The sequence below is a fragment of the Aulonocara stuartgranti genome, assembly GCF_965226115.1.
Source record: "Aulonocara stuartgranti genome assembly, chromosome: 11".
NCBI lineage: Eukaryota > Metazoa > Chordata > Actinopteri > Cichliformes > Cichlidae > Aulonocara > Aulonocara stuartgranti.
The window spans coordinates 12,058,447-12,081,954 of NC_138947.1; the positions used below are offsets into that span (position 1 = coordinate 12,058,447).

At 39.8% G+C, this 23,508-nt stretch overlaps 2 protein-coding genes and 2 long non-coding RNA genes across 13 annotated transcripts; all 4 read right to left on the reverse strand.

The window, feature by feature from the left end:
• Positions 1–3,978: 3,978 nt before the first annotated feature.
• LOC309716571 (ribonuclease P protein subunit p38-like) lies at positions 3,979–6,214 on the reverse strand. Of its 4 annotated transcripts, XM_082550441.1 has the most exons (3): positions 6,017–6,035; positions 5,652–5,735; positions 3,979–5,574 (listed from the first exon to the last, which is right to left on the reverse strand). In XM_082550441.1, exon 3 carries the CDS (start codon positions 5,559–5,561, stop codon positions 4,752–4,754), a length of 810 nt encoding a protein of 269 aa, XP_082406567.1. In that variant the 5' UTR covers positions 5,562–5,574; positions 5,652–5,735; positions 6,017–6,035; the 3' UTR covers positions 3,979–4,751. The 4 variants fall into 4 exon arrangements, with proteins under 4 accessions (XP_082406567.1, XP_082406564.1, XP_082406565.1 ...); XM_082550438.1 differs by lacking the exons at positions 5,652–5,735; positions 6,017–6,035 and adding an exon at positions 6,096–6,214; XM_082550439.1 differs by lacking the exon at positions 5,652–5,735 and having other exon boundaries at positions 6,000–6,108.
• A 796-nt stretch (positions 6,215–7,010) lies between these two features.
• On the reverse strand, positions 7,011–13,820 carry LOC309717211. 2 transcript variants are annotated; one of them, XR_014279650.1, is made up of 5 exons: positions 13,356–13,820; positions 12,271–13,265; positions 10,647–10,802; positions 10,145–10,240; positions 7,011–10,041 (listed from the first exon to the last, which is right to left on the reverse strand). It is a non-coding gene; the product is annotated as an uncharacterized lncRNA (long non-coding RNA). The 2 variants fall into 2 exon arrangements; XR_014279651.1 differs by having other exon boundaries at positions 12,271–13,820.
• Positions 13,821–15,506: 1,686 nt separating this feature from the next.
• On the reverse strand, positions 15,507–19,314 carry LOC309717641. 3 transcript variants are annotated; one of them, XR_014279771.1, is made up of 4 exons: positions 17,456–17,608; positions 17,064–17,101; positions 15,952–16,070; positions 15,507–15,869 (listed from the first exon to the last, which is right to left on the reverse strand). It is a non-coding gene; the product is annotated as an uncharacterized lncRNA (long non-coding RNA). The 3 variants fall into 3 exon arrangements; XR_014279770.1 differs by lacking the exons at positions 17,064–17,101; positions 17,456–17,608 and adding an exon at positions 18,025–19,314; XR_014279772.1 differs by having other exon boundaries at positions 17,064–17,605.
• A 1,063-nt stretch (positions 19,315–20,377) lies between these two features.
• On the reverse strand, positions 20,378–22,850 carry rpp38 (ribonuclease P/MRP 38 subunit). 4 transcript variants are annotated; one of them, XM_082550334.1, is made up of 3 exons: positions 22,639–22,850; positions 22,375–22,393; positions 20,378–21,973 (listed from the first exon to the last, which is right to left on the reverse strand). In XM_082550334.1, exon 3 carries the CDS (start codon positions 21,958–21,960, stop codon positions 21,151–21,153), a length of 810 nt encoding a protein of 269 aa, XP_082406460.1. In that variant the 5' UTR covers positions 21,961–21,973; positions 22,375–22,393; positions 22,639–22,850; the 3' UTR covers positions 20,378–21,150. The 4 variants fall into 4 exon arrangements, with proteins under 4 accessions (XP_082406460.1, XP_082406459.1, XP_082406458.1 ...); XM_082550333.1 differs by lacking the exon at positions 22,375–22,393 and having other exon boundaries at positions 22,624–22,850; XM_082550332.1 differs by lacking the exon at positions 22,375–22,393 and having other exon boundaries at positions 22,716–22,845.
• Between the last annotated feature and the right edge of the window lie 658 nt (positions 22,851–23,508).

The window sequence follows — 23,508 nt, forward strand, 5'->3', positions numbered from 1 at the left end:
TGAACAGAACAACACCATTGTTGTTCAGCTGTCCAAGGCTGAAAGCGAGAGAAATGAACTAAAGAAACGGAATGCAGATCTCGAGAAAGCTTTGAAAACTATTCAGTGTCAAGTGGAAGAATTACAGTTTTCAAAAACCAAAAATGCTGCTGAACCTGAGGGACTTGAGACTCCTGTTGCTCAACCGCCTCAGGATGAGGTTCAGGGCACTGGTATGTGGCATCGTGGTGCCAAATGCCTACTTAAAGTAGGTTTAGGTCTTGCCACAGCGGCCCTTATTGTTCCTGCAGCTTTCTGGGTCTTCTCAAAGATGTCCACCTGACGTGAATGACCCAGCTGCTCCCTGTGGCATTGTGTTTATAACTGATGCGCACCTGCGGACCACTTATGTGCACCCCAGGTGCGTCCACCTCCCCTGCTTTCCAACCACGGTCCACCAACTACACCAACCTCCGATAACTATGCAGTGCTCTCCTTTAAGTTTTATTTTGCCCCTCACCCCCCAACCAGTCGCGGCAGATGACTGCCCCTTCTTGAACCTGGTTCTGCCTCAGGTTTCTTCCTGTGAAAGGGAGTTTTTCCTGGCCACCGTTGCCCAGTGCTTGTTCATAGGGGATCATTTGATTGTTGGGGTTTATTCTTTAAAATGTCATTTTATTTAAATTATTTCAGGTGAGGGGTTCACTTGATAGGGAGCACAAAAAGCTGCAAATAAAAATTTTTTTAAAAAAAGGTGTATTTAGCTGCAAATCAAAAATTAAAAAAAACAAATATTAAATTTCCCTACTGCTTCGTTTATTTACTTAAAAGAACAGCTTTAAATTTTGTGTGATAGTGTCATGGCCCTTGGTCAAGTGATCCAGGGTTTATCTTTTGGACTGTGTGAATCTGGTTTAATTTGTGTCCTTTGATTTAATAGTATTCATGGTTCTGTTTCTCGTCTCCCATGTGTCCATGTTGCTTTTGTATGTCGTGTCTCTTTAGCCGCCGCAGCAGTGGGCGGGCACATCCACATCATCCACGTCGCCGCCAACATACGTTGTATGTTTAGACCATTTATATCATTTGACATCCACAGGACATAGAGGTTCGAAAGACACTGAGTCATGCAATACCTTTAATGAGAATACTGTCAGTGAACACTGATGAGCTTCTGCTTCTTTAATGAGCCATAATTCTCATTAAAGAAGCAGGTTGGCTCATAAAGTGCTCTGTAGTTATCTAATGCAACTGCCATTTGTTTCAGGACATAACCACAATCTGTAATCAACACAGGGTTTATTGAACTGTCGGCTGTGCAGACAACATGGCACGCATGAAAAATGGGTAAGGACATTTTGTGAACACTCATAGTTGATGTCTTAATTATGGGAATAGCTACTATGTAATTGATGCTTCCTATTCTATCAGATAAGGTGCACCTTGTGTGGAAGTTAAGTTGGCTCATTTTTGCCTATGAGGTCTAAAACTTCTGCTTACATTTCAACATGAATGTACTACTACTTTCTACTTAGTACCCGAGTAATCCAGCAGAACAGCTCCAAGATGGTGGTGGTGTAAAGGCAGCCCTCTCTATGATATAGAGGAAATATATTTCATTTGAGGGTCAAATATTACAAGCTCCATTTAAAACAAACAGCACTATCAAAATACCAGGAAAAACTTAATTGCCTTTATAAAAAACAATGTGTGCAGACCAGCTTTAATTGTGGACAAATTGAAATTCAAACTTCAGTCAGGTATAAATATACCCAAACGGTATATATTTTTTTTTCTTTCCACCAAAGTAAATATGATTCAATAGATTTTTGTAATTCCACGAAAAATCACCTTGCCCGGTGGGCCGATGGCCAGTCCAGCTATGGTCATTACGAGGGAAATTTCTTTTGCAGTTTGTCTGAAAAGATGGACTTGCGCTTCGGGATCCTTTAAACATCATCAGGCGCGTTGCTACGCGCTGTCTGTCCTGTCTGTGAGCTCACAAAGCAGCAGTACGGGGATGAATGACGTCACACACATGGATCCTCTGTCGGAATATAGTAAAACCGAGGACGGTTGGTTAGTTGGCTTAGTCCTCCTTTGATCGAATCAAAGGATCAAAGGATCGAAGAGAGCTGACGTCATGGCTGACGTCACGGTCGCTGCCAGAAAAATCTATAAATAGACCCCAGTTTCTTTAACTCGGCATTTCAAGAAACACCTTGTTGTTTTCGCAAGCCAGGAATCCTTGGGAAAGAGAACAGTTTAACACTTAAATTATTCAGTTAGCGGTTTTGTTTTGTTTTTTGCGAAACTTTTATAGAAATGTCACAGGAACCGTCCAGCAATTCAGTGTCTCACAGAGAAACGAGAGAGGAAGGACCGTCCAACTCAGGGGAGAGAGGAATAGTCCAGGGCATGGAGCCCAAAAAGAAAATTCGCATAAGCGAGATAGAGGGGGTGCCCGTAAAGCTAACACTGCAGATTGGAGCACTTGAGCAAAATGTGCATGAACTTGAGGAAACGCAAGAGTTTCTCCTTGAACAGAACAACACCATTGTTGTTCAGCTGTCCAAGGCTGAAAGCGAGAGAAATGAACTAAAGAAACGGAATGCAGATCTCGAGAAAGCTTTGAAAACTATTCAGTGTCAAGTGGAAGAATTACAGTTTTCAAAAACCAAAAATGCTGCTGAACCTGAGGGACTTGAGACTCCTGTTGCTCAACCACCTCAGGATGAGGTTCAGGGTACTGGTATGTGGCATCGTGGTGCCAAATGCCTACTTAAAGTAGGTTTAGGTCTTGCCACAGCGGCCCTTATTGTTCCTGCAGCTTTCTGGGTCTTCTCAAAGATGTCCACCTGACGTGAATGACCCAGCTGCTCCCTGTGGCATTGTGTTTATAACTGATGCGCACCTGCGGACCACTTATGTGCACCCCTGTTTATAATCTTGTGAAAGACGCACGACAGACCTGACCATATACTCGTGTTTTTCATCATCTACTTTTATTACTACAGGTTTACCACTACAGATGGCTGCAGCTTTGCAGCTCACAGCCACACACAGAAGCAACAACAACACAGCAGGACCTAGTTCAGCCTTTAAACCAGCAAGGCATGATTGCAGATTGGCGCTCAGGTGCGTCCACCTCCCCTGCTTTCCAACCACGGTCCACCAACTACACCAACCTCCGATAACTATGCAGTGCTCTCCTTTAAGTTTTATTTTGCCCCTCACCCCCCAACCAGTCGCGGCAGATGACTGCCCCTTCTTGAACCTGGTTCTGCCTCAGGTTTCTTCCTGTGAAAGGGAGTTTTTCCTGGCCACCGTTGCCCAGTGCTTGTTCATAGGGGATCATTTGATTGTTGGGGTTTATTCTTTAAAATGTCATTTTATTTAAATTATTTCAGGTGAGGGGTTCACTTGATAGGGAGCACAAAAAGCTGCAAATAAAAAAAATTAAAAAAAAAGGTGTATTTAGCTGCAAATCAAAAATAAAAAAAAACAAATATTAAATTTCCCTACTGCTTCGTTTATTTACTTAAAAGAACAGCTTTAAATTTTGTGTGATAGTGTCATGGCCCTTGGTCAAGTGATCCAGGGTTTATCTTTTGGACTGTGTGAATCTGGTTTAATTTGTGTCCTTTGATTTAATAGTATTCATGGTTCTGTTTCTCGTCTCCCATGTGTCCATGTTGCTTTTGTATGTCGTGTCTCTTTAGCCGCCGCAGCAGTGGGCGGGCACATCCACATCATCCACGTCGCCGCCAACATACGTTGTATGTTTAGACCATTTATATCATTTGACATCCACAGGACATAGAGGTTCGAAAGACACTGAGTCATGCAATACCTTTAATGAGAATACTGTCAGTGAACACTGATGAGCTTCTGCTTCTTTAATGAGCCATAATTCTCATTAAAGAAGCAGGTTGGCTCATAAAGTGCTCTGTAGTTATCTAATGCAACTGCCATTTGTTTCAGGACATAACCACAATCTGTAATCAACACAGGGTTTATTGAACTGTCGGCTGTGCAGACAACATGGCACGCATGAAAAATGGGTAAGGACATTTTGTGAACACTCATAGTTGATGTCTTAATTATGGGAATAGCTACTATGTAATTGATGCTTCCTATTCTATCAGATAAGGTGCACCTTGTGTGGAAGTTAAGTTGGCTCATTTTTGCCTATGAGGTCTAAAACTTCTGCTTACATTTCAACATGAATGTACTACTACTTTCTACTTAGTACCCGAGTAATCCAGCAGAACAGCTCCAAGATGGTGGTGGTGTAAAGGCAGCCCTCTCTATGATATAGAGGAAATATATTTCATTTGAGGGTCAAATATTACAAGCTCCATTTAAAACAAACAGCACTATCAAAATACCAGGAAAAACTTAATTGCCTTTATAAAAAACAATGTGTGCAGACCAGCTTTAATTGTGGACAAATTGAAATTCAAACTTCAGTCAGACCATATTCAATTGTATAAATATGCATGAAACCAAATGCAATGCTACTAATCTGCTGAAACAATGAATGCAAACCTGAAGGTCTGAGGGTTCCCCAGATAAAAAATACTTGGCAGAAAAGTCTAAACCTTGTTCCCATAAACCTTTTTTTTCTCTTTACACTTCCAGAAATTCTTTATATAAACTATTCACATAAGTAATGTCCAGACTGAGGCTGCAAGCACTGTTCAAAAACCAAAAAATAAACAACACTGGAAACTCCTGAGCTAAACAGTCTTTAAAGTTTCTCTTTCACTTTACAGCTTTTTCTTCGGCTTCCCTCTCTTTTTCTTTGCAGGGTTAGCAACGATTCTCTTCACCTGGAGCGGCTGCAGAGTGCAGGAGGGAGACTCTGACACCTCCTCAGATTCACTTTCCAGTTTCCTTTTTTGTCCCCTTCTTTCACCACCTTCCTCCTCCTCCATGGCAACAGGTTCTTCAGGCTTAGCACCTTGCAGCCATGCCATGTCCAATGTAGGCACTCTGGGCTTAATGGCATCGACAGTGTCGGTAAACACCCCATCGTCACTGGAGGAGCACCGTCTGAACCCCAGGGCGAGCACGCTTTTCAGCCCCAGCGGCTCCGACACACTCCGGCTCAGGCGAGGCACCTGGCAGGCCGGCACTCCTCTGGTGGTGCTCAGAGCGATCAGGTGATTAGTCGTGTGTTTCGGTTTGACAGACTTGCACACGAGCAGCAGTCTGAGTTCGTTTCTCTCCAGAGCCTTGGTCACCTCGTTGATGCCGATGGCCAGCTGCTGTCTGGCTGCCACATCTGTCCAGCCGTTTTTGGAGGAATCGCTCACCTGGGGAACAGGTTGTGGTGCGACATCAGGTTTTTTGCCTTTCTTTTTCCTCCATGGGCGAAACACTTTCACTTCTTTTTTCTCCAGACCCATTGAGATCAATTTATCCTTCAGAGTTTTCAGGATGAAGTGCATGTCCTCTTGGGGGAGCGGGCTCCATTTTGAGGCAAAGGGTGAAGTGAAGGAGGTCTTGGCTGGAGTCTGCTTTTTGATTTCCTTTTTAGTCGGCTTTCCGGGAGCTGCCATGACTGTTTGGAGCATAAAACAACCGACACTGTAACAAAAGAGAGAAAAACTGCTTTAGAGTCTGGCAACCAATCACTGGATACTTTATTAAGTACACCCGTTCACCTGACTGGTAATGAAGGCAATCAGATGAGTTCCCTGTACTTAACCTCCACAATCACCAGATCTCAGAGAGAGCACCTTTATGATCTGGTGGAACAGGAGAGTCACATCGTGTATGTGCAGCCACAAATGTAATGCTGTCATGTCAACATGGGTCACATGTTGATCCCCCAAGACATCAACTATGATGTCCCCCAAGAATCTTTCATGAAGAAATAAAGCAGTTCTTAAGGCAAATGGGGGTCCAACCCAGCACAAGGAAGATGTATGAACTGGCCAGTAAATGTAAATAATTATTGATGTTAAATTAAAGCACAGAAATGCCAAAGATGAGTTAAACAGCTTACTCACATATAAAAAACGCATACCGAATTTCGGATCTTCTTCGGCTCTAATAAAAAACTTTTCGCTTCTGCGAGTGTTAAAAACAAACACAGCCGTCGTTACCTGTAGTTAAAGCAGGTAACGCATTTCTCCTCGTCTTCTTTACAGCTTCAGCACAGCTGCATGAGAGACACACAGGGCGCTGCCATTTTGTTTCAATTTAAATAACTTTATTTAAAAAGCCCCACAGCGCCGAACAGCGGCGAAAGGGCGACACGACAGTCAAATCATCAAAGAGTCAGCGAAGGCAGTGAAGGTGGAGTTTGAGGCGGCGAACAGTTATCTGACACTGTAGTGTCTGATGTAGGGAAAAGTGCATGAAGTCTCCTTCATGAATCCGCTGGAGTAAAAGTGCACGAGCACAGGAAATAGAAAGTAGGCTTTTCTAAACCAATTAATCAATTGGTTTAAATGCACTCAAGTGATTTTTTACACCAAGCAATAATATGAATAAAATGAAACATATAAAATAAAAAGGTTTATTTATTCAAATACTTCATTAAAAGGTTAAAAAGGTATTTAGGTCTTTGCGCATATTAAAAATGGTTCCTGTGGTCTATAATTATCAGATCCTTTGATCGAATCAAAGGATCAAAGAGAGCTGACGTCACGGCTGACGTCACGGTCGCTGCCAGAAAAATCCTTAAATAGACCCGTTTCTTTAACTCAGCATTTCAAGAAACACCTAGTTGTTTTCGTAAGCCAGGAATCCTTGGGAAAGAGAACAGTTTAACATTGAAATTATTCAGTTATTGGCTCAATATATAAGACAAAATAAAGAAGTAGAAGGTATTAATATCCATGAAAAGGAGCATAAATTAGAATAGAATAGAATAGAATTCAACTTTATTGTCATTGCACATGCACAGGTACAGGGCAACGAAATGCAGTTTGCATCCATCCAGAAGTGCTTTAGTGATATAGATATATTACAATATATATTAGCAATAATATAGATATGTGAGTATATTACAGAAATGGGTCTATTATGGTATGTTATAATGTTCACAGTATGAAGTATGTTGTGAATATTCTATAACTATAAGTATGTACAGGCTGTAGTGAGTACAAGCTATGTACAGGATATGAACAGGATATAAATATGAAAAACTATACAGAATATGAAATAAATAACTTTACAGAATCTGGGATATACAGCTATACAGAAATGGGAACTATGCAAGTTGTAAACAGTTGTAGGATTAAAGATTATCGAATGTACAGAATGATTATTTACACAGAGCTATACAGTAGTGCAGTTAAGAAATTAGCCTGCTATGCAGATGATATTTTAATATTTTTGGGTCAACCATCAAATTCTTTACCTAAATTAATGCAATCATTTGAATACTTTAGTCGACTATCTGGATAGAGGGTTAATATGAGTAAAACACAATTGCTTAAGTACAATTATATTCCATCAGAAGAAATTAAAAATAAGTATCAATTAGCATGGCAAACAGAGTACTTTAAATATCTAGGAGTCATAATACCTAAGGATCTTACAGAACTATTAGAACGAAATTATTTACCAATACAGAAAAAAATTAAGAAAGATATAGCGAGATGGAATTTAATTCCATATTTAAGTTTATATTCGAGAATAGACTCAATTAAAATTAATATTCTTCTTAAATTATTATATTTATTTCAAACACTACCAATAGAAATTAACCAGAAACAGTTTAATGAATGGGGCAAAATTTTGTCAAGATACATACGGCAAGGAAAAAGGCCCCGAATTAGATTTAAAACCCTACAACTTAACAAAGGAAAAGGGGGGTGGGGCTTACCTTCTCTTAGGGAATATTATTGGGCAGCACAATTAAGGCCTATGATATGCTGATGTAATCCTTCATACGATGCTCAATGGAAAGCCATTGAGGAGGGTCTGACTTCCATCCCCATACAAGCTATTATAGCAGACAGAAGCTTGCAAAATTTAATAAAAACTATTGAAAATCCATGGATCAAGTTGACTTTTAAAATTTGGGAAACAGTAATAAAAGAATATAAACTAGAAGAGGATATAGCAGTTCTTAAGTGGTGTGCATATGACACACATTTTGCTCCAAATAAATTGGACACCAGATTCAAAGATTGGACATATAAAGGATTAACAGCTTTATGTATGGTAATGGAGGAAGGGAGACTAATTAGTTTTGATAAAATGAAAGATAAATATTCATTAGAAACACAGGATTTTTATAGATATCTACAGATGAGGCATTTTGTCAATAAAACGATAAAAGCTAAGGCTGAATTGAGTAAACAGCTGCTAGACGTATTTAAAAGGGCATATAGTTCAAATAAAAATAGAGGTATTTTAGGTGACCCCTATAAAGGATTAACAAATATGAAATTACTCAACCTTGTATATCAAAACAAAATGGGAAATTGAGGGAGGAATAGAGATAAAAGGAGGATGAGTGGACAACAATATGGGCATATCAATGGAAACGTAGCAGCTCACAGAGCTGGAGGGAATTTGGGTGGAAATGCCTGATAAGATATTTTATTACACCTCACCAAAAATCTCACTATGAAGGTAACCCTCCCACTTGCTGGAGAAATTGTGGAAATACAAATGGTAATCACTATCACATTTTCTGGGACTGTCATGTTATTAAAACTTAGTGGAAGGGAATACATGCAGCAATACAAGAGACATTTGGAAGATATTTACCTTTGGAAAGTAAAAGTCTATTATTTGGACTTATTCCAGAAGGATGGACAAAGAACGATAAATACTTGTTTAATATTTTACTGGCAGCAGGAAAAAAGCCATCACAGAAAAAAAAAAGAAAAAAGATTTTGACTTTGTTAACTACTAGAAGACTAGAGGAAATATTAGTTACATTAATGGAAACAAAAACACTCCCTATATTTATTTATCTTTCCTTTTTCCTTATGTATTTTTTATTTATGTTGTTTTGCTTCTTTTTCTTTGCTTCTTCTTTCGTTCTTATTGTATGGATATTTTAGTTGTTTAAATATAGAAAAAAAGAAAAAATATATGTACTGAAAGATAGCTGAAGTTGATGGTATTGTATAGTGATTCTAAAATGTCAATAAAAAAAAGAAAGAAATTATTCAGTTAGCGGTTTTGTTTTGTGCGAAACTTTTATAGAAATGTCACAGGAACCGTCCAGCAATTCAGTGTCTCACAGAGAAACGAGAGAGGAAGGACCGCCCAACTCAGGGGAGAGAGGAATAGTCCAGGGCATGGAGCCCAAAAAGAAAATTCGCATAAGCGAGATAGAGGGGGTGCCCTTAAAGATAACACTGCAGATTGGAGCACTTGAGCAAAATGTGCATGAACTTGAGGAAACGCAAGAGTTTCTCCTTGAACAGAACAACACCATTGTTGTTCAGCTGTCCAAGGCTGAAAGCGAGAGAAATGAACTAAAGAAACGGAATGCAGATCTCGAGAAAGCTTTGAAAACTATTCAGTGTCAAGTGGAAGAATTACAGTTTTCAAAAACCAAAAATGCTGCTGAACCTGAGGGACTTGAGACTCCTGTTGCTCAACCACCTCAGGACGAGGTGAACCTTACCATTTTCTTAAAGCCAGAAATCAACTTTTTTCGGAGCAACTTACCACGAAACCCAAAAACTGTAAATCAAAGCAAATTGCTGATTCTGTTTTCCACAAGTTGCATTTGAGTTGAACATGTTGTCAAATAGGTTAGACTTTGGTTAAGAGCTTTGTTTTGAAGCTTCTTATCCTCTGGGAACAGGTAGATGTCAACTCCATAAAAATGTGTTGCACAGCTTTAAATGTGTACTTGAGTTCTTTGGGAAAATCCATGTTGAGCCCATAAAGTAGGCCAAACAGGTAGGCAAAGGCAGTGGGAAGGTCTGGCAGATCATCAAGAATAATGTCCTCTTCCAAAACAATGGCAGTGTTGACCACTGTGGACTGCGAGTCGGGTCCCACGTAGTCCTCCAGAACAGTGAGGATGCCCACCGTAACACCTCGGGTTGCCCTCTCAACTGGATCTGTATCCTATGCAAAAAAAAACAAAACAAAAACAAAACAAAAAAAACCCCCCAGTACATATAAGTCTCTGAAAACCAAATCCGAAGATTGAGTAGATCTGCATGCTCACCAGACATGTTAAGAAGAGTTTGGTCTCGTCGTCGCGAACAAATATCGGTAACCCTTCCAAACTGATGGTTCATCAATGCTCGACTATGTTTGAGACCTAAAACAAGGAAATCAAATAAGACTCAGTCTCATTTATAAACCTACCATTTTGTTTTTAAAACACATTAAGTTTTGTTGCTAAAAATACAGTCTTAAGAAATAAGATGTTGAAATTAGTTATTGCAGATAATTGCTCATGGTTTTGTCAGTTGTTTTTTTAAAGTAATTTTGATGTGCAAGAAATGTAGCACACTTATTACAACATGTATAACAAAAAGTGCCATGACCTGCCATCTGCCAAACACACAGCGCTGCTTGTTAGCTTATAATCCCATTCAGGACACTTTCTGAAAACTATTGAATATTTACTAAATTGATGTAAAAATTGTTAAAATATCTTTCTTTACAGTGGGAACTTCAGGTTCCTCATAAACCAGACACCAATACATTTTTATATATATTACCTGTTCATCAAACTTCCGCAACAGGGAATCCATGTCATTGCAGAAAGCAGCTTTTTTAATTCGATACAGCTTAATCAGCCGAAGTGAGTAAGTGTCGAGGGCAGTCATGAAGGTCCCCATGAGATCCTTGGTAATGCGTGAGAATTCCGCACAAATCTACAAAGCAACAAAAAATAAAAAAAATATTAAAAAATAAATAAATTTAAAAAAAAAAAAATAGAAAACTTTTAAAGGTACATTATATAAAAATGACATTGTTTTCAAATTTGGTTAAAACAGCTTAATTTCAAAACATTTAGTTAGTCTCGGCTGATCTATTTGTCAGGTCTTGATTGGATTTTTTTTTTTTTCCCTTTTAGTGGTAGTGGTGGTACAAATTATAACTGACGCATTAAAAAAAAAAAAAAAGAAAAATCTGATCGGCAGATTTTACATTAAGTATATAGAATACCTAATCAAATTCTGATTAGACAAAATAATGGTTTCAACTGTTACAGGATGCATTGAAGAAAAGAAATAAATCAGTAAATTGTATTTTAAATTCATTGCAAAAATTTCATTAATTTTGTAGTTATGTAAGAATGAAGTAAGAATAACATCCTGTGGTCAAATTTGGATACTTTCATAACACGCAAGTGACTTTCTCAATCCTGTTCTGTGAGTTTCATGGCTGTTGCCTGCTAAGGGTCAGCACCAAAAGATTCTAGATGCCCAGTGAAGACAAGTCATTGCAAAAACCGTGGTTCAGGGGGTTGGGAAGCTCATCTATAACCAGAAGGATGCTGGTTCTGTCCCCCAGCTCTCTCTGTCCTGGTCGTTGTATCCTTGGGCAAGACCCTTTACGCTACCACCTACTGGTGTTGGCCAGAGGGGCCAATGTGCGATATGGCAGCGTCGCTTCTGTCAGTCTACCCCAGGGCAGCTGTGGCTATAACTGTGGTTTCCCTGCACCGATGTGTGAATGTGAGAGTGAGTAAGTAGTGGAATTGTAAAGCGCTTTGGGTGCCCAGCAAAGAGCGAAATAAATGCAATCCATTATTATACACGGTAAGTTGACAAGTAAATAGATTTCATTTCAATCGAGTTGTTGGTAATACCAAAATTAGCTTCATATTTTTTAGAGCCAACTATTTTTTTTATATTTTACCATTAGCATTGTTAGCTCAACGGTAGCCTTCAACCTTTTCTACAAGATATTGGAGTGATACAAACAGATATTTCTCAAGGGCACAAGAAATGGCGCTCACGTTCATTTACTCACCCAGACAAGTTTCGAGGCATTTGGAGTTGTTCAAAATTTTTTTTATATCATATAAAATCAACTTTTTGGAGCTTTTAAACACATTTTAATGTTATTTCCTTAGATTAAAAACCCTCCACAGTGGTTTTTGGCTTAATTCAGGCATTTCTTAGTTGTCTCAGTGAATCCTTTCCCCATAACCGTGGCTCAGCTCTCTCCTGCAAAACGACTGACTCGTAACATTGGGATTAAAATTTCTTTCTAACAACTCCAAATACCTTGAAATTTGTCTGGGTGAGTAAATGAACGTTTTCCATTCTAGAAATAAGACCACACTGAAAAAAAATGGAAGTTTTCCTTTAAATATTTAAGAGATTATCTAACCTGTTCTTTCAAGAAGAGAGCTGGCCATCTGAGCTGCATTTCCTTGACCAAGGGCTGCATCTCCACAACTTCTTTCCTCCTGAGAGAGAATGTGATGTCCATCTTTTGGGTGATGAGTGCCATGTTCTTATCCCTCTTCATTTCATCTTCCAAAATGCATCTTTCATTTTCAAGAGACTCATTATTGTAGTTTTCTGGGGCATCAGGGATAAAGTTGACTTCACCTCGCTTTGGTTTCTTTAAGGAAAATCTATTTGTGCCACTGTCATCTTCTTCCCCTCTTTTTTTTCGATTGTCTGCAACTTCACTACATTCAGCTTGACTTAGCTTGGAACGGTAGTTGGCAAGCTTGAACTTAATGCTTGTTGCCCAACCATCATATCCTGTGCCATTGCCGGGCTCTTTGAGGCAGGGATGTTTTGAAACTAGCTCCTGGGCAACAGACGTTATTTCATTCTTGTCAGGGTAGGCTTTGATTGCAAACATTTCTTGTGCCAGCTTGTCTAGAACTTCCATCTTGATGTCTCTTGTTACACTTAAATTTGCCCCTGCTTTCTCATATACCTCGTTGCCCTTGCAAAGTTTTAACTCTACATCATAGGAAAAGGTTGGGCTAGGAAATGGATTTGGCCACTGAAGTGCTACGCATGTAGGTCTGGGTGGATGAGGATGGGCTGAAAGAAGATGCTGAACTCACACTGGCTGTATCAATAGATGAGATGGCGCTATGATCAGATGGAGTCTGGTGGCGAGGCTGATGCATTTTCCTCCCAAATGAGGTGCAACACTGCCCGTCCAGCAGGTAGCTCATTAATATCCATCAGGTTGCAAAGTGCGTTCCCAAAATCTGGGTCTTCATATTGTATTGCAAAGTCACCTTCAAGTCCAAGCTTTGCTTGTAGTTCATCTTGAAGCTGCTTCACAGATTCTGGAACAGTGGACAGTTGGATTTTTCTGATAAGTTTTGGACTGACGTGGACTCGCAATAACAGGGCCTGTGAAGACAAACCAAAAAAAGGGCACAATTCTAAATAATTAACGAATTCAAAGTAATCAACTGAAAACTATTTAAGAATAATACATACCATCACTTTCAATGCAGGAGGCACGTAACAGGTGTCACCATCAGTTGTCCAGCTACGCAGTATTCAGCTAAAGGGTGGTAATCATTCAAATCTTCTGGGTCAAGTATTTCCAGATCTTTGTAGCTGCTGTCAAGCCGATCTGTAATGTTCCATAAACCAAGAGGAGAGCTTTGTAGCAACAAATGACACTTTCCCAGAGTCAGTTATTTATTGCAGTTATTTTATGAATTTTTCGAGATGTTCCTAAAGGGTTGCATATTTCAAAGTCGTCAATATACAAAGCTAAACTAATGCAAGTATCTTGCAATCCTAAAAGCTTGTTGTTTAAAAATACTGCCCATCTCTAAATGATCTGTAACCTTCACTAATTTCTTTATCAAATGCTAACTTTTCAAAGAAACTTTTCTCTTTCAATAAGTTCTCCAACACCTGGTTTACTGAGACATAAACAAATGTATTTCTAGTTCTCGCTTTGTAGGTGTACTCTTTAGGCTCACATACATGAAAATTATTCTTGAAATAATTATTTCTCTTGTAATCGGTAGATAATGCACCTTTTGGTTCTGTTGAGATAAATAATGGGTTGGTTTTGAAAAGTGCATCATTTAAAATTTTAATTACATCATCATCTGCCTCAATGTTCTGTTCAGCAAGCACCTCTTTGATTCTTTGAAATGAATGAACCTGAGAAAATTTTAAAATGTCACTAATTTCCTCAATAATTTCCTGCAAAGCCCTTTTAGAAACATGTAACAATGTTTGCATGTAGAGCAGGGCAATATGACCAAAATATTTATCGTGATATAGATTTGAAAATTTGCGATAACGATATAATTGACACTAGACAAAATACTTTACAACTCCACAACTTTATTAGTGCAAAAAAACACATCAATGTATTTTCACTTAAACAAGCAGCTGTTTTTTTTTTTTATCTGCATTAATATATATATAAAAATTTAACAGTGCAAATGCAAATTCCTTGCTGACAGTTTAACCAAAAGGCATTTCCAGTGGAAACTGGCCGACATATCCTCAGCTTAACCATGTATAACAGCCACGAAACTTAAAAAGAGGTTATATACACACACACACAATACGGTAATATTATGTTGAAGCACCGTACGTATCACTCCGCCGGGCTCCTCCCTCGTCATCATAAATAATGCTGTTCCAGGTTCAACATTGCAAGTGACCAATCACCTTCTCCTGACGTCATCCGCGACCTCGAAAAAAAAAGCAAACGCCTTCAAAAAAATCTACTTCACTTGCGAGAGGAGAAACCGCCTCTGTAAGGACAATATGTATAATGCTTACCGTTTATTAAAGTATCCTGAAATGCAAAGAATTCAAGTTCCTGAATGGGCGGACAGAAGCGGTTTCTCTTCTCGCAAGTGAAGTAGATTTTTTAAGGCAGTATTTTTCAAAGACACAAAAGGGGGACATCACAACAATGTCATTGGTCACTTGCAATGTTGACCCTGGAACAACATTTATTATGATGATGTGGGAACAACACACAGACACGAGGATATCAGATCATCCCCTGCGGATGACAGCCGTACTGCTCCGACAATCCATCAAGCGGTGCGGCTTCGTAGCTTAGCAAAGTCGTACTAAAACATTTGACAGATTTTCGAGCGCCGTGTACATAAACTCGTCTCGAGGTCAGTAAACAACCAGAATTCATACATAAGGCACACGGGATTATAAGGGGCTCTGTTGATTTTCAGAAAAATCAAAGGATTGATTTTAAGTGTGCCGTATTTTCCAAACAACATGGTAATAACGACGGCCCGCTAGCATGCTCTACCAAAAATAGTGCTTTGTTGTGTATCTGACGGACGAAAGCTAAACCAGTTCCACACCACTGAAGCTGCAGCATTTTTACAAACCAGTTCTGGTTCATCGTTTCATTCAACGATCCACTTTCACTCTTCTCATTCCCCGTCGCCTTTTTCACCATGTGCGTATGAAAACAAAGGCACTGCGCATGCGCGTTTTACCCATATTCTATCGTGATATTTCATTTTCTTATCGTTGCCCAACATTACACCGGTATTACCGTGAACGGGATGATATGGCCCAGCCCTATTTGCATGCATAGAAAAAGTCTAGCTATTTTATGTTCAAGACATTGGTAATCTTTCTGCTTGTGTGTGACGTAAAGGTTGATAAATTGTTGGTAACATAGTCACATTTTTGGAAAGGACAGGATACAGTCTGATGGGTTTTTAAGTGCCTTAAAATATGTGAAATAAATGTATGCTGTGAACAGTTTTCCTTAAATTCACAAAAAACACACACAAAAAAAAATGTTGAGATCGCCTGCCTTTTCTTAGCCCTGTTGTGTGATCTGCTGAGGTGAGACTTCAATGCCCTTCGTGTCCTAAACGAACAGACTCAGTCACTGTAAACACAGGGCAAATGAAATCCTCTTCTATGTCGTAGCTGGTGATGAGTACTTCTTGGCTTGAACAGACAAAAGAGCAGAACTGGCACTGCATACAAAAACTATAATGAGAAGAGAGGAGAGGACAGTGTCAACAATTCAAAAGAAACCTAAATTAATCTCAAATTACCAAAGTTACATTACCTGATTATGTGTTTGGGGGCGGGGGGAGGCACCCCTGTTCTGATTCCTCTCCTTACCAACTCTTCGTCAGTCCCTCACAAATCAGGACAAGTAGTGGTCTGGAGTTGGCTTTTAATTCTCTAAATAAATAAAAATAGCAATTAGTTTTAAAATAAAATACCAGCTTCGTGACATTACTTAAGAATTTTTTTCTCCTGTCCTAATTGTTTTGACTAAAGTGAGCTGATTCTGCCTCGTAAAATGCCATGTAAAACAGTGTAAAACAAATAATTTACAAGATATACATTACATCAAATGTTTAATTTATTATTAACAGATTGTATTCTACATGGAATGCACCAACAGTGTACTGGGATGTATTATGTATGCCAAGGATAATTGTGTGTGATTGGTTTTACAACTTAGAATAACAAACATTGAATTGAAAGTATGAGTGGGATAAAACTCCTGAAGCATCTGTTTAAATTATCAGTGCATTTATTAATGATGCTCCATAAATAAACCAAAACAATGTTTTGTGCATAACAAAAAGCTCACAATTGTGCGATCAAAATGTAAACTAAAAGATGCTGAGCATAATAACAAAGACAGATTTCGCAGCTGCTCTGTTTCCAAGTTCTACTGCGTGACTGACAGCCTGGAGTTTGAAATCCTCTTTGTAACCATGTCTCTTACAGGTGCCATTTATGGTCCTTATACACATAATATGGTAATATTACGTTGAAGCAGAGTATCACTCTGCGAGGCTCCTCGGTAGCCGTAATAATCCAACAATCAATCAAGCAGTGCAGCTTCATAGCTTAGCAAAGTCGTACCAAAACATTTTTGACAGATTTTTTTAAGCTGTGTACCACATAAAATTGGTTCGCGGTCAGTAAGCACAACCAGAATTCATACATAAGGCGCACTGTCTATTTTTGAGGAAACGAAAGGATTTTAGGCCGTGCGTCAAGGCGTTAGCCCGGTTAGCTCGTTAGAGCCGCCCAGCTCCACGCACGCGGTGATCCGCGGTAACTAGTTAACGGAGATTTGCCCCATTAATGCAGTTACGGCATTAACTTTACGCTGACAGCACTAAAATAGTAATCTTCAAATGTTTTCTTTTTACCGACCAGATCCTCTTTGATAGCTGCCGTGTCCATCTTGTTGCCTGCAGATGAAGCGATGGGGGAGGGGGAGTTGTGTTCAGTGAAGGAGAGAGCCGAGGTGGAGTAACGTTGCGTAGAGACAAAAGTGGACGAAAGAGAGGCAAACTTGCGGCTCCACAAGTATAATTATAATGTAACATAGACTACATCGATATAAACGATATTATTACATCTCATATCTCGTATAAAAATATTTAGAAACTCTACATGTCGCCCAGTCCTAATCACTTGTTCATCTGTTTTGTTCCAGCTTCATTACTGGATGCATAGTTCTAATGCATCTGTGTTTTTTAAGTTATTTAAAGCCTGTTTGATATGACTCTTGCAGACTCTAGTAGTTCGTATTTAATATTTACTGCTCTGTAGCTGCTTCTCTGATCTCCCTCTCCCTCCTGTTTGTGTGTTTGGTGGAGCTCGCTGGCCGTGAGGACTCCACCACCCCGTTCACACAGAAACTAAAGCATACATTTTATTGGCTAACAGCGATTCGAACAAATTAGACGACATGGCAGCGGGCGCCCCCGAATTTTATTTTTAAATAGCAGCGGGGGGGGGGGGGGGGGGGTTGCAGCCGTTGGTCATGAGCGAGACAGCCTATTTTGTTTCGTTAGGTGGTATGGCGGCCACAGACTGCACTTCATGAAATACACATAGGGGGTGTCGCGGAGGCTTGTCAGATATGAGCTCGCCTCTTTAGTAGCGTCGGATTTTCATTGTTTTGTGACATGGCATGTAGTTTGTGACATGGAATCTTAAATGATATAGTAAACACATACCCATGAGCCACAAGGCTTCTTAGCCTAGAAAGTAATGCTATGCTATGTTTCAGAAAAATACAAAGCACTTCAGTTGTGATATTTCTAAAATACAAATTGAGACTGTTCAAACATATACTGTCTGATATAATAAAAGAAACATTAATTGCCTTTAGAAAGTTGAGATGAACGATCTATCCAGCTCCTGGTATAAAAAGCCTCAGGTTCTCATTAAGGCAGACGGCCAGGTGGCTTTCAGTCCTTGCAAAAGCGCAAAGTAGACCCCGTAGTATCCAAAAATATGAGATGCGCATGCGTGCTCAGGTACAGAAAGGCGCCAAATGCTTCAAATCATGTAAAACTTGAATTCATTCATTTTGCCAGCAATAAATTTCATCTGGGACCAACTTTTGCTCTAAAACGTTAAAGGATTAGTTGAAACCCTTAATGTATTTGAGTTTATGGGGCAACTCAACTTTTATTGTTGAATTGTGAAAGAAATGACTGTAAGCTCAACAATTGCAAGTTTGATTTTTTACAGTGCAAAGCAGTTCGGGGATGAATGACGTCACACACATGGATCCTCTGTCGGAATATAGTAAAACCGAGGACGGTTGGTTAGTTGGCTTAGTCCTCCTTTGATCGAATCAAAGGATCGAAGAGAGCTGACGTCATGGCTGACGTCACGGTCGCTGCCAGAAAAATCTATAAATAGACCCCAGTTTCTTTAACTCGGCATTTCAAGAAACACCTAGTTGTTTTCGCAAGCCAGGAATCCTTGGGAAAGAGAACAGTTTAACACTTAAATTATTCAGTTAGCGGTTTTGTTTTGTTTTTTGCGAAACTTTTATAGAAATGTCACAGGAACCGTCCAGCAATTCAGTGTCTCACAGAGAAACGAGAGAGGAAGGACCGTCCAACTCAGGGGAGAGAGGAATAGTCCAGGGCATGGAGCCCAAAAAGAAAATTCGCATAAGCGAGATAGAGGGGGTGCCCGTAAAGCTAACACTGCAGATTGGAGCACTTGAGCAAAATGTGCATGAACTTGAGGAAACGCAAGAGTTTCTCCTTGAACAGAACAACACCATTGTTGTTCAGCTGTCCAAGGCTGAAAGCGAGAGAAATGAACTAAAGAAACGGAATGCAGATCTCGAGAAAGCTTTGAAAACTATTCAGTGTCAAGTGGAAGAATTACAGTTTTCAAAAACCAAAAATGCTGCTGAACCTGAGGGACTTGAGACTCCTGTTGCTCAACCACCTCAGGATGAGGTTCAGGGTACTGGTATGTGGCATCGTGGTGCCAAATGCCTACTTAAAGTAGGTTTAGGTCTTGCCACAGCGGCCCTTATTGTTCCTGCAGCTTTCTGGGTCTTCTCAAAGATGTCCACCTGACGTGAATGACCCAGCTGCTCCCTGTGGCATTGTGTTTATAACTGATGCGCACCTGCGGACCACTTATGTGCACCCCTGTTTATAATCTTGTGAAAGACGCACGACAGACCTGACCGTATACTCGTGTTTTTCATCATCTACTTTTATTACTACAGGTTTACCACTACAGATGGCTGCAGCTCACAGCCACACACAGTAACAACAACAACACAGCAGGACCTAGTTCAGCCTTTAAACCAGCAAGGCATGATTGCAGATTGGCGCTCAGGTGCGTCCACCTCCCCTGCTTTCCAACCACGGTCCACCAACTACACCAACCTCCGATAACTATGCAGTGCTCTCCTTTAAGTTTTATTTTGCCCCTCACCCCCCAACCAGTCGCGGCAGATGACTGCCCCTTCTTGAACCTGGTTCTGCCTCAGGTTTCTTCCTGTGAAAGGGAGTTTTTCCTGGCCACCGTTGCCCAGTGCTTGTTCATAGGGGATCATTTGATTGTTGGGGTTTATACTTTAAAATGTCATTTTATTTAAATTATTTCAGGTGAGGGGTTCACTTGATAGGGAGCACAAAAAGCTGCAAATAAAAAAAATTTAAAAAAAAAGGTGTATTTAGCTGCAAATCAAAAATAAAAAAAAAACAAATATTAAATTTCCCTACTGCTTCGTTTATTTACTTAAAAGAACAGCTTTAAATTTTGTGTGATAGTGTCATGGCCCTTGGTCAAGTGATCCAGGGTTTATCTTTTGGACTGTGTGAATCTGGTTTAATTTGTGTCCTTTGATTTAATAGTATTCATGGTTCTGTTTCTCGTCTCCCATGTGTCCATGTTGCTTTTGTATGTCGTGTGTCTTTAGCCGCCGCAGCAGTGGGCGGGCACATCCACATCATCCACGTCGCCGCCAACATACGTTGTATGTTTAGACCATTTATATCATTTGACATCCACAGGACATAGAGGTTCGAAAGACACTGAGTCATGCAATACCTTTAATGAGAATACTGTCAGTGAACACTGATGAGCTTCTGCTTCTTTAATGAGCCATAATTCTCATTAAAGAAGCAGGTTGGCTCATAAAGTGCTCTGTAGTTATCTAATGCAACTGCCATTTGTTTCAGGACATAACCACAATCTGTAATCAACACAGGGTTTATTGAACTGTCGGCTGTGCAGACAACATGGCACGCATGAAAAATGGGTAAGGACATTTTGTGAACACTCATAGTTGATGTCTTAATTATGGGAATAGCTACTATGTAATTGATGCTTCCTATTCTATCAGATAAGGTGCACCTTGTGTGGAAGTTAAGTTGGCTCATTTTTGCCTATGAGGGCTAAAACTTCTGCTTACATTTCAACATGAATGTACTACTACTTTCTACTTAGTACCCGAGTAATCCAGCAGAACAGCTCCAAGATGGTGGTGGTGTAAAGGCAGCCCTCTCTATGATATAGAGGAAATATATTTCATTTGAGGGTCAAATATTACAAGCTCCATTTAAAACAAACAGCACTATCAAAATACCAGGAAAAACGTAATTGCCTTTATAAAAAACAATGTGTGCAGACCAGCTTTAATTGTGGACAAATTGAAATTCAAACTTCAGTCAGACCATATTCAATTGTATAAATATGCATGAAACCAAATGCAATGCTACTAATCTGCTGAAACAATGAATGCAAACCTGAAGGTCTGAGGGTTCCCCAGATAAAAAATACTTGGCAGAAAAGTCTAAACCTTGTTCCCATAAACCTTTTTTTTCTCTTTACGCTTCCAGAAATTCTTTATATAAACTATTCACATAAGTAATGTCCAGACTGAGGCTGCAAGCACTGTTCAAAAACCAAAAAATAAACAACACTGGAAACTCCTGAGCTAAACAGTCTTTAAAGTTTCTCTTTCACTTTACAGCTTTTTCTTCGGCTTCCCTTTCTTTTTCTTTGCAGGGTTAGCAACGATTCTCTTCACCTGGAGCGGCTGCAGAGTGCAGGAGGGAGACTCTGACACCTCCTCAGATTCACTTTCCAGTTTCCTTTTTTGTCCCCTTCTTTCACCACCTTCCTCCTCCTCCATGGCAACAGGTTCTTCAGGCTTAGCACCTTGCAGCCATGCCATGTCCAATGTAGGCACTCTGGGCTTAATGGCATCGACAGTGTCGGTAAACACCCCATCATCACTAGAGGAGCACCGTCTGAACCCGAGGGCGAGCACGCTTTTCAGCCCCAGCGGCTCCGACACACTCTGGCTCAGGCGAGGCACCTGGCAGGCCGGCACTCCTCTGGTGGTGCTCAGAGCGATCAGGTGATTAGTCATGTGTTTCGGTTTGACAGACTTGCACACGAGCAGCAGTCTGAGTTCGTTTCTCTCCAGAGCCTTGGTCACCTCGTTGATGCCGATGGCCAGCTGCCGTCTGGCTGCCACATCTGTCCAGCCGTTTTTGGAGGAATCGCTCACCTGGGGAACAGGTTGTGGTGCGACATCAGGTTTTTTGCCTTTCTTTTTCCTCCATGGGCGAAACACTTTCACTTCTTTTTTCTCCAGACCCATTGAGATCAACTTATCCTTCAGAGTTTTCAGGATGAAGTGCATGTCCTCTTGGGGGAGCGGGCTCCATTTTGAGGCAAAGGGTGAAGTGAAGGAGGTCTTGGCTGGAGTCTGCTTTTTGATTTCCTTTTTAGTCGGCTTTCCGGGAGCTGCCATGACTGTTTGGAGCATAAAACAACCGACACTGTAACAAAAGAGAGAAAAACTGCTTTAGAGTCTGGCAACCAATCACTGGATACTTTATTAAGTACACCCGTTCACCTGACTGGTAATGAAGGCAATCAGATGAGTTCCCTGTACTTAACCTCCACAATCACCAGATCTCAGAGAGAGCACCTTTATGATCTGGTGGAACAGGAGAGTCACATCGTGTATGTGCAGCCACAAATGTAATGCTGTCATGTCAACATGGGTCACATGTTGATCCCCCAAGAATCTTTCATGAAGAAATAAAGCAGTTCTTAAGGCAAATGGGGGTCCAACCCAGCACAAGGAAGATGTATGAACTGGCCAGTAAATGTAAATAATTATTGATGTTAAATTAAAGCACAGAAATGCCAAAGATGAGTTAAACAGCTTACTCACATATAAAAAACGCATACCGAAATCTTTTTTATTTTCTTGTTTGTTTAAAAGGTAAAAAAGTAAAAGCAGTAAAGAGTAAACACGACTAAGAGGAATAAAGTACATTTTAAGATGAGTGAATAAAATAGAAAAAACAAGAGCACATTTGTTAATTTTTTTTTATCCATAAGTCAGACTAAACAAACAAACAACGCCATTATACACTAATACGGTTAGTAACGTTTTTAATTTCGCATTTCTTTAACCCACATGGAAATGTCGTTAAATTTCGGATCTTCTTCGGCTCTAATAAAAAACTTTTCGCTTCTGCGAGTGTTAAAAACAAACACAGCCGCCGTTACCTGTAGTTAAAGCAGGTAACGCATTTCTCCTCGTCTTCTTTACAGCTTCAGCACAGCTGCATGAGAGACACACAGGGCGCTGCCATTTTGTTTCAATTTAAATAACTTTATTTAAAAAGCCCCACAGCGCCGAACAGCGGCGAAAGGGCGACACGACAGTCAAATCATCAAAGAGTCAGCGAAGGCAGTGAAGGTGGAGTTTGAGGCGGCGAACACTGTTATCTGACACTGTAGTGTTTGATGTAGGGAAAAGTGCATGAAGTCTCCTTCATGAATCCGCTGGAGTAAAAGTGCACGAGCACAGGAAATAGAAAGTAGGCTTTTCTAAACCAATTAATCAATTGGTTTAAATGCACTCAAAAGTGATTTTTTACACCAAGCAATAATATGAATAAAATGAAACATATAAAATAAAAGGTTTATTTATTCAAATACTTCATCGTTAAGGGAAATGTGTTTCGTATAAACTGAATGTGCACGAACCAAGTAAATTTCATTTGAGCAGACTCCAATAATTGAAACATTTCACATTGTACTTGTGGAACAAAAAAATCAAATTCAAATAATAATAATACACATTCACATGTAATGAAATTTTGGGCAGATTTTTAAAAAAAATATTTTTACATGGAGTTCTGTGTAGGAAGCATATTGTGGTAGAGGTTGTATTAATCCTGCTGAACTGATATGATTATATCTCCCTAAATTTATTACACTGTTGCAAATGACACGTCATAAAATCGACGTAGTCAGTGGACTAGGTGCCATAGTCCACCATATCGCCCCACTTTAT

Excerpts from the sequence above, each read along its gene's own strand:
- LOC309716571 (XM_082550438.1), bottom strand. The coding sequence starts at position 5,561 with ATGCTCCAAACAGTCATGGCAGCTCCCGGAAAGCCGACTAAAAAGGAA.
- rpp38 (XM_082550334.1), bottom strand. The coding sequence starts at position 21,960 with ATGCTCCAAACAGTCATGGCAGCTCCCGGAAAGCCGACTAAAAAGGAA.